The sequence below is a fragment of the Sus scrofa genome, chromosome 15 (genome assembly GCF_000003025.6).
Source record: "Sus scrofa isolate TJ Tabasco breed Duroc chromosome 15, Sscrofa11.1, whole genome shotgun sequence".
In the NCBI taxonomy this organism is placed as follows: Eukaryota; Metazoa; Chordata; class Mammalia; order Artiodactyla; family Suidae; genus Sus; species Sus scrofa.
This window is the reverse complement of record NC_010457.5, coordinates 100,977,714-100,994,173: the sequence shown is the minus strand read 5'-3', so window position 1 is coordinate 100,994,173 and position 16,460 is coordinate 100,977,714. Positions and strand designations below refer to the sequence as shown.

Below are 16,460 nucleotides of genomic sequence, written 5' to 3'. Positions count from 1 at the left end.
TAAAGTTCTAGGAACAGCAGCAGCAACGGCAGATTCCCCCCCACCGCCCCTTGCTTCCCAGCCCACCATGTGTGAAAAAGTTCTCAGGAAGATAATGAAACTCAGATCCCCAGGCTCCACCTGAATATACTGAGTTCTAACTTGTAACGGCTAAATAAAAAGTACTAGGCCTTTGACCTTCATTGGTTTTCAATGGCTTCTCAAAATAATGGGTTCCCTGTACATCTGTACCATATAAACAAAGCTGCCCCAAAACAACTGCCGTGACACTCTTAATGCTTCCTGTTCCCCTTTCCCCACCTCCTGCTACCCATCTCCCTGCAGGGGAAAAAAAAATCGCTAAGGTCTGGCCTCAGTGGTAGATAAACTCAGGCAAAGATCTGCAAGGATAGAGCTGAAACAAGCATCACCATAGACTATATATTGCCATTCTTTTCATTCTACCTAACTTTGGTCACCTCTATTTTTCCCTTTACCAAAGGCACAAGCACTTCAAGGGAGAAACAGGGGTGTGGTATTTGTTGTCCCTGAAATGGGAACAGTTTTGTAAACTGCACACTATAGCCACCAGTGACTTCTGCTTTGGTGCTCTAACTGCAGTTTAGGTGGTGACCACCAGGTTGGTGGTGACTTCTAGCCTTTAAGCTCTTTTCCATGGAAAAGTGCTTGGTTAAACATTTATGAAAGTATTATCTGAACATTGAAATATTTTTGACCTTGTATGTATTTAACTAAATGCTAATTAGTTGGTTTTCATCTTAAATGTAAGAGAAAATATTGGAGCAGAATTTAAAGAAATAGCACCACCTAGAGACAAATTAGTGTCAACTCTGCAATTTCTTTTCTGTTGGAGGGAGTATCTCTTAAATCTTTATTGGTTAAGTGGTTCCCAGACTTTTTAGTCCTTTGAATTGTTGGCATTTCTTCCAGCCAATATCATGCTCTGGAATCAGATAGCTTTTAGGAGTTTTTTTTCACTGTTATGTCTTATGTTTAGTGATGGCCTCATGTCCTCATTTTCTTGATTGCTGCTCCTTTTCCTTAAAAGTATCATTTCAGGAAAGCTTCAAGCTTATTCTCGTCATCCTTTCACTTCTCAGTCTTTTCTAATTCAGGTTATAATCAAATTCTTATTTGATTAAGACGGAGAAGAGATCCTGTTATTTCTGGTTTTTTTCCCCCATCGACCTGAGAACCTTTCACTGTAATGAGTATTTATTTCAATTAAGATTCAGTTACCTTTCTGATGAACTCTTCCCTTGACACAGATTATGCATAGCTCCTTTCTAAGGAGCAGACTTATAGGATATAATAAAAATTCTTCTATTAAACCTTGTGGTTTTAGAAGCTATTCCAGCCCACAGTCAAAAGCAGTGGCTCCTAAACTTTAGTGTGCTGTGAAATTTAGAAACGGGGATCCCTTTACCCCAATTCTGATTGAGTAGGCCTGGGTTAGGGCACAGAATTCACATTTCTAACAGGAACTCTGGGTGATTCAAATGCAGATAGTCTGTGCTTCATGATGAGAAATATTTATTTAATCTAAATAATAACTTAATAATTAATAATTTAGTATCATTTAAGTGCTCGTTTTCTATTGTAGAGTTTTTAAAGGAATCGTTTACAAGTATGTGAGTTTTATCACAATAACAAACTTATGTTTTTGAAATCTCATTTTTTAACCTTAGGCTTAGCAAAATATTTCTTCTGAGACTTAGAAAAATAACCATTACATACATTTCTTTCTTTTATTTTCTTTTTTAAAAAAATAATACCTGAATGAAAGAATAAATAATACATTCTCTCTGTTGAGGATACTTTGGATTGAAAATAAAAATAATATTTTCATTTGGGTATGCTATTTTTAGAAGAAATTCTGTAAATGACTCTTTCTTATTTCAGTGTGTAAGACTTTGGTGTGAGGATGAGCAGTATATAGATCCTGTGCATTTTCCATGTTTTGGCTTAACCTATGTCAGAGAATGCCACCATTTATATCTTGAATGCCAAAGAGGTGTATACGTTCACATATATCCAGGTGATAATTAAAAGGGCAGTTTGTGAAACCATTGCATATCTTAATCCTATGACCTCTAATGAGTTAGGTGGAGCAAACATTTCTCTTTTGGAATAATTGAAAGTGGTGTTTTTCCGTGGAGTTAGAATGTAAGGCGTGGTGGAGGATTTCAAGTCAGTTTTGAGAGTTGCAGTGATTTATGGCAGTTTAGTCATCTTCAGGTCAAGCAAGGCCAAGCAAGTAATATATTATTTGTATTTTTTCATGTTCTACAGACAAAAGTTGGAAAAAACCCTGCGATAAACTATAATGGAAAAGAATGTGTGTGTGTGTGTGTGTGTGTGTGTGTATAAGTATAAAACTGAATCACTTTGCTATACACCAGTAATCCATACACCAGAAACTAATACAACATTGTAAATTAACTGTACTTTAATTTTTTTTTTTTTTTTTAATTTTCAGGGCCACACCCGCGGCGTATGGAGGTTCCCAGGCCAGGAGGTCACATTGGAGGTGTGGCCACCAGCCTACGTCACAGCCACAGCAATGTCAGATCCAAGCTGTATCTGTGATCTACGCCATAGCTCATGGCAACGCGGATCCTTAACCCACTGAACGAGGCCAGGGATCAAACCTGCGACCTCACAGTTACTAGTCAGATTCATTTCTGCTGCACCACAGTGGGAACTCCAATACTTTAATGTTTTTAATATTATTAAACAAACAAACAAACAAACAAAAACCACCTTGAAGGAAACCTTCATCAGTAGATCACAGGAGATGAAACAATGTTTTGGGTGATTTCCTCAGTTTAAACCAGGGTGATTTAAAGGTTGTCGGTGTAACTAAAAATTTTGCATTTATTCTCTAGAATAATTTCCACTTCTCAAAGCTTCTTTAAAATGTGGTGTTATAGATAAACAACAGGGACCTACTGTATAGAACAGGGAACTATATTCTTGTAATAACTTAAAATGGAAATGATTCTGAAAAAGGCTAGATAGATAGACAGAGATAGAGAAATAGATAATGTGTAACTGAATCACTTTGCTGAACACCTGAACCTCCCACAGCATTGTAGTCAACTACACTTCAATTTAAAAATAATGTGACGTTATGAAGTAACTTGCAGTATCACACACCCTTTATTGAGCATTGCCAGCAATGTCCAGAGGAACGTTTCAGATCGATATTACTGGCCTATTGTTTGTCTCTCTTTTTTTTAGAGTAAAGATGGTAAAAGTCCGCTGCACATGACAGCCGTCCACGGAAGGTTCACACGATCTCAAACCCTCATTCAGAATGGTAAGAAAGACTCTTCCACAGTATCGTTATTTGAACAGTTTCCTGGTGTGACTAAGTTTGGTTGCCAGTCCTTTGAACATGAAATAAGAGGCTCTGTTGTAGAGTTTATTCCGCTTGGACTTATGCTGTCCTTTGATGAACTTTGCTAAAAGCTTCTTATCAGACATATCATCACCATCCAGCTTAGGAGGGAGACCGTAGAGCCACTAAGTTTCACAATCAGTTCCCAGTCAGTCAAAGAACACATGAATTTTGAAACTGGAAAGCATAAACTTATATAGGCTCAAGGTCCTGCACTTTTTACTCTGGACCTAGTAAAAATAAGCATTAGACATTTTCCAGCAGCAAATCTGAATTTTTAAAAAAAATTTTTTGAATTCACCATAGTTTCCTAGGTTAAAACTTGTTAAGTTACTTGGGCAAAGGTAAGAAAACTGAGGTGACTCAGCAGAAGAGCAGGTACATACATGATGTGAAGGATTATAAAATTATAGGCTTGACAGAGATGTTGTAAAGTCACATAATCTAGTAATTTCCTGGGCTTACAATAAAGGTATGTTTGAACCATTGGGTTGTCTCTGCAGCCAAAGTACTAGGGAGTGTCACGCCCATCATGGTTCATGTGACTGTTAGAGGGTGATGACCAGAGTCCATGAGTAGATTGACCTTGACAACACAACTTCTGTTATCTTAGCAAATCTTATAGGCGATTTAAACAAAAACAAAAACAGGTTTAGTCTAGATTTTATGCTGACATTCCAGGTGAATTCAGCACTTCCTAAACTATCTTTAGTTGACCCACATTTCTAGTTGTCAAAATTCTGGCATTAGACAATTTTTTTAGATCTACCTTTTCTCACCCGTAAGAATTTTGGATGACATGCACTTGAATTGTTAGTGGTACTAAGTTATGTCTTAGGCACTCGAGTCATAAAACTAAAAAAAAAAATCATTTGGCATTTGGATGGAAGACCAGTCAGGGAAATTATGTGAGGAAGCAGAATATCTGCAGCAAAGCAAAGGAAATGCATAAGCATTTCAGTGAAACTAGAAGAAAAGAAATCCCAACAAATTTCTAGGAAGCAAACTCTGGTACATGAAAATTAATTGCACAACACCCATTAATTCTAATTGAAATATGTGGTATGCCTTTGACATTCACTTTATTGAAAGGGCCACTTTAATTGTTTTGTTTTGCTCAAAGTAGACAAGGGGAGGTGAGGAAGAACCCTCCCATCGCTCCTTTGCATGCTTTCCTCATACCACTGCATTTCTCAATTGTTTTTCAGGAGCAATATCCACTGCCTAGAAAAATATGAAACTAGGGAGATATTTTGTATCCATTTAAAAAAATTTAGTATGAACACAATCATCGGTCCTTAGCTCTATGGCATTAAAAAGCATTGTTCCCTGTTAAAGCAATTTCAAGCACTAGTGACCAGATCAGAGAGAGCAGTTTTTCACCTTGTGAGTACTGCCTTCCTATAGGTCCATCCCCATGGGCCAGACCATAATGGCCATCTCCTTTGAACCAAGGTCATGACCCATCTCCCCTTGTCATGCTAGTGTGCTTCCAGTAGTCTTGAGGGGCTGCTGGTAGCTTTGACCTGCCAAAAGCCATCCCTGCGGACTTAAAAACTTCAGTGCCCTCTCTGGACATTCTGGCTAGACTTTTGAGTTGGGATAAGATCTGAAAGAGACCCTACACCTTCTCCTCTGTGATCAAGGAGCTCGTCTCAGAGTCTGTCTCACTGTTGGCTGGCTTGGCATTTTGCTTGTGAGTTGACTGGGGTCCAGGGCCTGAAATGATGAGGATATAGTGGCTACAATATATAACTTATTATATATAATGATGAAGCTAATATCAGTTTAGTGTTCCTCATACTGTGCTAGGCACTTGGCTAGTAAGCACAGTGATGAAAGCATATAAATCCTTTCAACCATCCATGGGAAAGAGGTGCTATTATTATCTTTGTTTCAAATGTGGGAAAACCAAGGCAGAGAGGTTCTCCCTTCTCTTGGGATGCATGGGCAGGTATGTTGAAGAACAGGGTTAGAACACAGGCAGTAGTATACGTATATGTACACAGCACACACACACATATACATACACATACCATGGGATACTATTCAGCCATAAAAAAGAATGAAATGATGCCATTTGAAGCAACATGAATGGACCTAGGGATTATCATACTAAATGAAGTAAGTCAGAGAAAGAGTTATTATGTGATATCACTTATATGTGAAATCTAAAAAATAGTACAAATAGTACAATAGTACTATTAGATATCACTTATATGTGAAATCTAAAAAATAGTACAAATAGTACAAATAGTACAAATTTCTATTCACAAAATAGAAACAGACTCAACTGAAATAGAAAACAAACTTATGATTATCAAAGAGGAAGGCAGAGGAGGGATAAATTAGGAGTATGAGGTTAACAGCTACCCACTACCATGTATAAAAGAGATAAACAGCAAGGATTTGTTGTATAGCACAGGGAACTATATTTAATATCTTATAATAACCTATAATGGAAAAGAATAGAAAGAAGAATGTATCGATACGGATACATAGATATCGGAATCACTTTTGCTATACACCTGAAACTGACACAATGTTGTAAATCATCTGTGCTTCAGTTAAACAAAAATGAACACATGCAGCCTAACGTTGGAGACTGAACTCTCAACTACTCACTTATAAATGTGTTCTCTGGATGACAAGGGCATGTTAAAAATTTTTTTTTAACTTGAATTCTGTTTACTCTAAGAGTCACTTATATTTGGCAGAGAGCTGTCCCTGTAAAAGGATGCTTTGGCATTTTCTTCTCTCAGCTGACAATTCTTTGCATTCATTACACATGCGAGAACTGCGAGATCTTCCATTTGACATTTTTTAAAAAAGCCCTGAGGGAGAAGAATAAGAAGCTCTTTTTTTTTTTTTTTTTTTTTTTTTTTTCTCCTGCTCGTTGGATTTCTTCTGGGAAAAGTCCAGAGGCTCCTGTGAGCCCCCAGGGCCTGGGGTCCATCCTTCCGAGTAGGTCACTGCACAGCAGGACCCAAAATGCTGGTCTCACTTGGGGACATTGCCTGGCTCTGGAGACTAACCCAACGTGCTGCTGAAGACCATTCTTTGTTTTGTTAAATCGCTCTGATGTTTGGACTTTGTGCAGTGTTTCTTTGCATCTCTGCTCTTTTGTCAGGGTTATTCTATATAATAACTTTGTTTTCTCAGAATCATTCCGTTTGGGTAAGTTGATTGTTTAAACAAACAAAATGTTCCTTTTTTTTTTTAGTTAGTAAGCGAAGACTACCTCTGCTGTTCAATCACGTTGTTTCTTGTCTGAAGCTGTGTTGTCAGAGGCAGAGAGCGGAAGAACTGAAGAAGATACAGTTTAATATCGGGCCATTTGCACAGGCAGCTGCCCCAGAGGCTGTCCAGCAGGTTCCAAAAGTTCAAAATGATTTTTCTTCATACAAGCATTGAAAATAAATAGGGTTTGAAAAGAAAGAGCCAAGTGATAGGTTAGGATGATTCATTGTGAGATTTTTTTTGACCCTTTGGACCGCAGTCCTTCTGAGGCAACTTACTAAGATGGCCATCTTGTTTGTGTAATGAGAAACTAATTTCAAATGAATGCCTAGATAATGCTGCATAAATCATCCCTTTTGACATGCTCTGCTTACGTCAAAACTCACAAATGTTTATCTTCCTCACTAATTATCAATGACCAATGACCAACATCGAACTCACAACCTTCGATAAATAGTAAAGCTATTTCACTTACATTTCAAGCAAATCTTAAAGATTTTCAAATGGAAATGGAAAGGTTTGGGGAGTAACTATAAGATAGAAATTCATTCACCCAGAGATCCTACTTTAGTATAAAACGTACTTTTTTTTTTTTTTTTTTTTTGGTCTTTTTGCCTTTTCTAGGATCGTACCCATGGCATATGGTGGTTCCCAGGCTAGGAGTCAAATTGGAGCTGTAGCCACCGACTTACGCCAGAGCCACAGCAACGCGGGATCTGAGCCAGGTCTGCAACCTACACCACAGCTCACCTACACCGGATCCTTAACCCACTGAGCAAGGCCAGGGATCGAACCTGCAACCTCATGGTTCCTAGTTGGATTTGTTAACCATTGCACCACGACGGGAGCTCCAAGTATAAAACATACTTCTCAATAACAGTCTCTCCTTTTTCTTCCTACTTTGTTTTGGTGTGTTCTAGAAGTATATTTTAAATGGCAAATATAATTACCTGTATTTTTGCAGTTTTAAGTTGACTTATGAAATGATAATAACAAGAAACTCGATCAACTCAGACCCTGTATTCCACCCTTTCCAGTATTTTTCACTCATCTCTTTGCCTATCCAGTTTTTGGCATATTTGAGGCTGATAAACTTGGAGCCCCTAGCACTTGGCTGGGAAGGTTGGAGCGATGTAGTGTTTGTCCAGGACAAAGACTTCTTTAAAGTCTGTGGATTTGTCTTCCACATCTCCCCAGATAAACTCTGAGGGTGGATCTTGCAGGTGGACCACTGTGGCAGCTCTGACATAAATGCATGTACCCTGGATTGATCTGACATATCCATGGAGACCAGGTGGCTTCCTGTCCCCAAGGCTACCATCAAGTCATAAAAACGATCTAAATTAGATGCTTCTAAATTCAGATTATAGTGAACTATTTCAGAGTCCCTAGAAGATTACAATCACTAATTTTGTTATTTTTCTTGATTATGAAATTAATATAAGCAGAAAAAAATTAAATTATTAAGGAGATCCCCCAATCCCCACCAATGTATTTCCCTAACCCATCCCAAGAATTTCTGTTGACAATTTGGTGACAATTTTCTAAATTTTTCTATGCATTTAAGAATGTATGTATAAAGATATGTAATTGTTACTTTTACAGAAATGATCTTTGTGTATTTATTTGAACAACTGGTTTTAAAAATCACTACTTTGCCACAGAAACAAAGATTTGAGGAAGGATCAGCACCTGTATTCTAGCTGCCATTTATTTTTCTCTGTCACAAAGTAAAAAAGAGATTACCTTTTTGTAAATAGCTATTAAGTTGCAGACTACAAATGCGCAAATTTATTGGCAGCAGCTAAACTCTACATGGCAGAAGTCTTGGCTGTGGAGTGAAGCATCTTAAGTCCTGTGTAAACATAGGTGCTAATTGGAGTTTTAAACATCTTTCCCTTCTACAAAGCACACACATGTTTTTTTGTTTGTTTGTTTGTTTTTGTTTTTTTTGTTTGTTTGTTTTGTTTTTTGTCTTTTTGCTATTTCTTTGGGCCGCTCCCTCGGCATATGGAGGTTCCCAGGTTAGGGGTCAAATCGGAGCTGTAGCCCCTGGCCTACGCCAGAGCCACAGCAACGCAGGATCCGAGCCGCGTCTGCAACCTACACCACAGCTCACGGCAATGCCAGATTGTTAACCCACTGAGCAAGGGCAGGTACCGAACCCGCAACCTCATGGTTCCTAGTCGGATTCGTTAACCACTGCGCCACGATGGGAACTCCACACACATGTTTACAATTATTTCTCTTTTTAGGAAAGATTCTCATTCATTAACTCTGTTTTACCAGTACACCTGGCTAGAAAAAAATATTATTTGCTGGAAATAAATCTTAGGGAGTTGATGATCATAGTAGGAATCATTAGAAGGAAGGGTCATACAGGTATTGTGAAGATTTTATAATCGTCATATTATAAGAAATAGTGTCTTGACGTGGAAGTTAATACTCTTTCCCCAGATCTGAAAAGACGCTCAATGGTTTCTTTTTGGTGCTCAAAGATCCTGCTGATGGGAGTACAAATGAGCTCTGCCTTTTTCAAAAACAATTTGCCAGTGTCCATCAAGAGCCTTAAAAATAGTCATACTTCTGATCCTGTAGTTCTACTTTTAAAATGTTGCTGAAGGAGATCACCTGAAATGTGGATAAAAGAATAAGTATAATTATGTTTATTCCTGTGTTTTTCCTAGTGGCAAAATTTAGGCATAGCCTGAGTGCCTAGTAATTGGGGACTTAATAAGTCAATTCTCTAATACTGACATTATGTGTTATCATTTACAGTTAAGTTAATGAAACTAATGACATGGGAAGTGTTTGGGATGTAATATTAAGGCTAAATCAGGACACAAATGATCTATCCTATGATCTCCACATGGGAAATATCTGCGCATACACACACACACAAACAACTGAAAGGAAATGTCCAAAATATTAATACTGACTATCTTGGATAATCAGTGAATTTATAGATAACTTCTGTTTTCTTCTTTATATTTTCCTGCACCTTCTAAATTTTCTATGAGGAGAAAATTACTTTCTCTGTATTAAATATTTAAATCAAATGTTAATATCTTTGACCTAAGCCATTTATATGATATTTACATTTCTCAGGATTTTGTAGTTCTTATTCTGGAATATAGAAATGTGTATGTGTAGTTTAGATATGCAAATTAAACATTATACTATTAGTATCTTATAATGCTGTATTTTAGTTTTAAAATACAAGCTTACTTTAGTTAAATCTAATTGATAAGTAAAGCTTAAGATTTGAGCTAAATATGTAGACCATTTTGTGAAACAAAATCTTTTAATTGAGGCCTGCTCTAAAATACCTAAGTCTAAGCTGACAATTCATTAACTTACTGCTTTCCATAATGATGAAGAGATTTGTTTATGAGCAGAATAGTCAGGAAATAGAACCTTAGAATAACTTACATTTGGTGCCCCAGTATCCTGGGTGCTTTCTCTCTCTCCTTCCTTCCTTCCTTTCTTCCTTCCTTCCTTCCTTCCTTCTTTTCTTCCTTCCTTCCTTCCTTCCTTTCTTTCTCTCTCTCTCTTTCTCTTTCATTCATTCGATCGATACCAATTCTCACCCATCATATGAAATGTTTTCAAAAACCTGACAAGGCTGCAGGGAAAGGTGTAGCCATACATTGCTTGTGTGAGTGCCAAATTGCACAGCACCTAAAGCCGGAAGTGTGGCAAACCTAACAAAACCATATACTCATTTCTTCGACCTAGAAATCCCTTTCTAGGAATTTACTCTGAAGATATACCCAACAAATACAAAACAAAACTCACATGACATTGTTCACTGCAACATTCCTGATAATAGCAAAATGATATTTACCACCTAAAGAGACTGCTGTACTTAACCAGTCCATCCATGCAGTGAAAAACAATGACGCTCTATGAAAATGAGGAAGATTTCCAAGACGTGCTCTCTAGGAGTGAGTTCAAGGGTATAGTGTTGAGTGAAGAGGGAAGACAAACAAACAAACAAAAGTTGTAAAAGAATCTATGTGCTTATTTTTTCAAAGAGAAACACAGAAAGCCTAAAGCAAAATTAATGAAAACGATTACTATAGGATGTGGTTGAGGATGAAGTGGAAGGGATAGAAGTGAGAGGCTTTTTAAAACTACATAATTTTAACTTGGAAGCATGTATTTTAGATATGAATAAAATTAAATCAAAGTCAGTAAGAAACTGAAAACAAAATCACTGAACCTAACTATCAGATTGGTTATGTAAGCACATAGAGTAAAGAATTCAGATAACTTTTGAACAAAGTACACCCTGTCTATGCTGAAATCATTGTGGGAAACTTTGTTGGGAAATATGATATTTGCATGGCTTGGAAGTATCACCCACATGTTCCTTGTTAATTACAAAGGGGAAAAGATATTTTTACAGTGGAGAGTGCTGGCAGGCATCACCTTGACCAAGTAATCAAGCCTCTTTTTTTTCATTGTGGTGAAATATACATAACATAAAATTTACCTTTTAAGCTATTTTTAAGCCCGTGGTGCAGTGGTACTAAGTACATTGTGCAACCATCACCACTATCCATTTCCAGAGCCTTTTCATCTTCCCAAACCAACATTCTGTACCCATTGCAAGTAATCAGAAACAAAAATTGCATCAACCAGTAATGGAATAACTTGACCTTATGTGTGTACTATGAAGATGTGATGGGAAGTGCACACACCAACTCTGGGCATTCTTGCCAGAATGTTTAGCCTGAATCTAATAATGAGGAAATAATCAGATGACTCCAGAATGTGAGACATCCTACATGACTCTTGCTTTGGTCTCCAGAAATATCAATGACCTGAGAAATACATACATACATTCATACATACATAAAAGGCAGGAGGATTATTTTAGGTGAAAGGAAACTAAAGAGACATGACAACCAATTCTTGGGTATAATGATGGGATTGTGGTTATGTGGGAGAATGTCTTTTGATTGGGGGTGAAATGTCTTGATGTTTCTAAATGCTGTTTCTAAATGTTTAGAAATGTTCTTATTTCTAAATATTTCTTCAAATAAATGAATAAATAGATGAATTGTGTTTTATATATATTTTATGATATATATACATATAACTGTCATATATATGAAAAGGGGAAAGAAAGAAATGTAGTGGAATAAAATGTTAGGGAAGAAGGCAAAATAAAATGAGACTAAAATAACATGAACATTAATGTAATGGTTTTAATAAGTATATTTGCAGCCTCTAGCTTATATTTTTACTAATTTTAGTCATCATATTTTAAACTAGATAATCAAACTACATTAAGTCTTTTTCTGAACTCTCTATTCCTTTCGGTTCTTATGCTTTTGTATAAGGTTTACATAGGTCTTTAATTCAGCAAGTAAAATTAAAATTGGATGTGTCTTCAGAGTTACATTTTGTGGAATTTGATTGCATTGTTTATTCAGAGAGGGAATCCAGTTGTCAGATTTTAGATCCTCAAATAAGACAATGTGGAAAAAAATTAATAAGCATTTCTAGTAGACTTTCCTCTATGCAGATTTAATAATACCACTACTCGAGATGGTGACTTGTCCCCTGAGAAAGCATTCTTATCCTTGAGAGCAGAGATGCACAGAGTAGACACGAAATCAACATTTGGTTAACGTGACCAGCATAAAATGTGGTATGTGAGTCAACTTGAATCCTTATGTTGTTCTGTATTAAAATGTCTTTTTCAGGAGGTGAAATTGACTGTGTGGATAAGGATGGCAACACTCCTCTCCATGTGGCTGCAAGATACGGTCATGAGCTTTTGATTAACACCTTAATAACCAGTGGAGCTGACACAGCCAAGTAGGTTACTGCAAAAATACGGTGGAATAATTGCCACACATGGGCGTCCTGCCACGGGGATTCTGGCATGTGGTAGATAGTTCCCATTTATCTGGGTTAGGGTAGACTGTACCATTGTGCTAAACACAAATTAAATTTGATCTAAATTAAGTGACTTTTAATGACACTTGCAAGGAAGAACCAATTTTATTTTTTAGCTACATCAGAAAGAAGTCTATTCTAGTGGTTTTAATTAAGGAAATTTGAACTTTATTCCTAACTCTGCCTTTTTAATATTCTTTTTCCCCCAATTTTCAGTGTTAGTTAAGCAGGAAGAATAAAGCATAATTGGGCAAACTCAAATTTATTGAGGGTGTTGTTTTGCATATTAATGACCCGTATTAACGGTATGGTTATAGAATGCAATTGAATAAATCTGCTACGTTGGGAAGGGGGACCTGACTTCATTTTGTACTTCAATTCAACAAGAGTATTTAAAACATCTATATGAGTCTGTCGCAATGCTGGGTGCTATGGGAAATGTCGGAAGTTACCTGGTTGGTATCCTCCCGGAGCTCATAATTTTGTTGGAAGCCCAAGGCCCCACTAAAACAAAGAACCGTGCAAGATAGTATTTAATGAAGTTCAAAATGAAACAGGACTTTAATGGCAAAATGTTTGGTGTAAGCTATACGAACCATAGCGTGTAGATAGGAAGAGGAGAGCTCAAGGGTGGCCACAGTTTTCAAGGAGAAGGTGAGTTTTAGGTAGGCTTTGGAGGATGGAATTATGAGTAGAGCAGTGAGTGGCAGGAAGAGATAAGGCTCTGGGAAAAGCTTAGCCTGGCAGGGTAGAGGGTGTGTGATGGTGTGTGCTCTGCCCAGAGGCAGTATTATATCACGGTTGGGAGCCCAGGCTTTCCTGGGCACCAGCTGGGCTCCAATCCAAGCTGCCTCACTTGTGAGCTGTGTGACCTTCAGCCTGTTGCTCAATCTCTGTGCTTTGATTTCCTCATTTGAAAAATCAGAGTAATAGTAGTACCTCCTATAAGTTTGTGATGAAGATTAAAGGACTTAATTATTAGTAAAGCTTTCTGGTATATGTTAAGATCTGTGTGATTGTGAGTTATATAAATACATCTGCTAAGGTTATTCAACATGATAATCCCTATTAAAAGCTTTTGGGGAGTTCCCGTCATGGGTCAGTAGTAATGAACCTGATTAGTATCCGCGAGGACATGGGTTTGATCCCTGGCCTCTCTCTGTGGGTTATGGATCTGGTGTTGCCGGGAGCTGTGGTGTAGGTCGCAGACGTGGCTTGGATCCCACATTGCCGTGGCTGTGGCGTAGGCCGGTAGCTGCAGCCCCAATTCGACCCCTAGCCTGGGAATTTCCATATGCTGCGGGTTCAGCCCTAAAAAAAAACTCTTTGAACAGTGCCTGGCACATAGTAAACAATCAATAAATGTTGACTATTAATTTATTGCTCAGTAACATGTAGTATAGTCAAATTAAAGAGGGTCTTAAATGCTTCAATAAAGAGTTTGGCCTTGACCATAGAAACTGGGGATAATAACTGAATCTTTAGGAAAGGAAAACTACAAAGGCAGGGTTATATTAGGAATTGTAATTTATTTGTCAAGTGTTGTGCAATAGAATCAAAAATCTTGGCAGAGAATGAACCAGAATTGAAATGGTCCAGGGCATGGTGCATTCTGGTGGCCCTCCGGGCTCCCGGGCTGGTGGTGGAGATGAGATCAAGAGCAAATGACTGCAGCGTCATGAGGTGTGTTATGATGGAGGTTTGGACCAGGGAAACACTGAAGAGATGACATTTCAGCAAAAGAAGGATGGGTAGGAGTTTGCCACATGGCAAACTGAATTGTGTGAGATAAAAAAGATAGAGGGGGAAGCAGGGAAGCACATTCCAGGAAGAGGGAACAGTATTTACAAAGGCACAAATATGTGACCATATCCAAAAGCAGATTCCCAAGCCTGGACTACCTGATCTAGGGGGAGTGGAATGAGATGAGGTGGAAAGGCAGGAAGAGCCACACTACAAAGGATCACAATTGTCTTGCTAAGGAGTTGGGTTCCATGCTGAGGCATTCAGAAGCTGTTAAGGAATTATAATTGTATTGGGGAAATAACTATTTTAAAAATAGTAATAATTTTTAAAAAATGAAAGAAAAAAAAAAAGAATTGTAAGTGGGTGTAGGGTAGCTTGTGTCCGATGATCCCATTTGTGTGTGAGAAAGATTGCTCTAATTGCAATCCAGACAGATTGGAGGTGGTCCAGACTAGAAGCACTGGGCAGCCTCTTGCAAATGTCCAGAGAAGAAAAGATGCGGGCTCAGGCTAAGGACAAAACTGAGGGCGGTCAGAGGAGAGGTACACTGACGAACAGCAAGAACACTGGGTTGTCTCAGAAGAGAAAGGGATCTGCTTTAAGTCAAAGGGCCTTTTTGATTGGGAGGTTGCAGATCAAAAGAAGCAGCTCAATTTCCTGGCGAGAACAGCGTGCTAGGATCAGAAGGCTTTGACCAGATTCTAGAGTTCCCAAGCAGGTCATGGCTACCCAAAGGCAGGGATCCTAAATGTGTCAGTTAAGCAGAAGTAAATGATTTGGGCACAAACCAACTTCACTTGTGATGTGTTAATATTTTCAGTGGTGTTTTCTTTAACTTGTTAGCCAAAGAACCATGAATTTCTGATTTTCTTTCAGATTTGAACCGTTTGAGAGATAAACTGGCCAAATGTTTACTTAAAATTTGCCAAAAAAACTCAATAAGCACAAAGCCTCTTTCCTTGTAATTATTTTACCTTCATTTTATGCAAACACATACTATGTGGCAAAAGTGCCTTAGGAATGACATTATTATTCAAGTAGCCTTTCCTTCCATTGACCGTGCTGTGTCCTGAGGACATTGATGAGGGAAACGCTGTTCCAGCTCCAAGAGCCATATGCTTTCTTCTGTCTCAGCATATTTGGGGATAAGACCTGCTCCCTTCAGTAACAGTGGTTCATTGAGGGTAGCAATGGTGTGTGTATCTGTGTGTGTCTGAGTATATATATATAGTGGTGGTGGGGGAACCATCTAAGGAGAAAATACCAAAATGAGGAGAAGGGAAATTCTCTGACGGCCTAACGGGTTGAAGCTCCTGCATTCTCACCACCGTGTTGGCTTTGGTTGCTGCTGTGTGGTGTAGGTTCGATCCCTGGCCCAGGATTTCCCACATACTGCCTGTGTGGCAAAACAAACAAACAGAGAACCTGAAATAAATATTGCAAATCTCATTTAAAACAAAAAACATGGAGTTCCCATCGTGGCTCAGCAGAAACAAATCCAACTAGGAACCATGAGGTTGCAGGTTTGATCCCTGGCCTCCCTCAGTGGGTTAAGAATCTGGCATTGCTCTGAGTTGTGGTGTAGGTCGCAGACGCAGCTTGGACCTGATGTGGCTGTGGCTGTGGCATAGGCCAGAAGCTGTAACTCCAATTGGACCCCTAGCCTGGGAACCTCCATATGCCGTGGAGGTAAAAAGCAAAAAAACAAAAAACAAAAAACCCAAACAAATGAACAAGAAACAAACAAAGGGAGGAGGAGGAGAGTTGCAGAAGATAAAATTTGCTAAAGCTCCTCCCCACAAAGATCACTGTGCTCTGGTCTCCTTGTAGAGTTAGAAAGGGTAGCTCATTAAAGAGGAGAAAAACAGGCCTTTCTTTCTGTAAATAAGTAAACAAGGAGCATTTATGAAAATCACTTACCTTCATAAACAAAATGGCCAGTGTATTTTTAAAGATCTCTTTATGGCAAGTGTTATGGTCATTACTTTCTGATGAATTTAACTGCATCTTATTCTTAGGCCTTGACTGAATGTTTTTGGTTATTCTTTTTGCTTCTCTGAACTTTCGGTCAGAGCAGTTTCTGCAACGTGACTCAGTGCTCAGGCACCTTTGCCTGGTGTCAAAGCCCTTGGGTGTTTTTGCTTCTTTAACTTTGTTA

At 38.3% G+C, this 16,460-nt stretch overlaps 1 protein-coding gene across 9 annotated transcripts in view; it reads left to right on the top strand.

Moving 5' to 3' along the window:
* Positions 1-16,460, top strand: part of ANKRD44 (ankyrin repeat domain 44) — a 342,704-nt gene that overhangs the window by 216,999 nt on the left and 109,245 nt on the right. For all 9 annotated transcript variants that reach the window (XM_021076232.1, XM_013984363.2, XM_021076233.1 and 6 more), the window contains 2 exons: positions 3,244-3,322; positions 12,361-12,475. In XM_021076232.1, the coding sequence (XP_020931891.1) occupies positions 3,244-3,322; positions 12,361-12,475 (194 nt within the window). The remainder of the gene's footprint in view (positions 1-3,243; positions 3,323-12,360; positions 12,476-16,460) is intronic.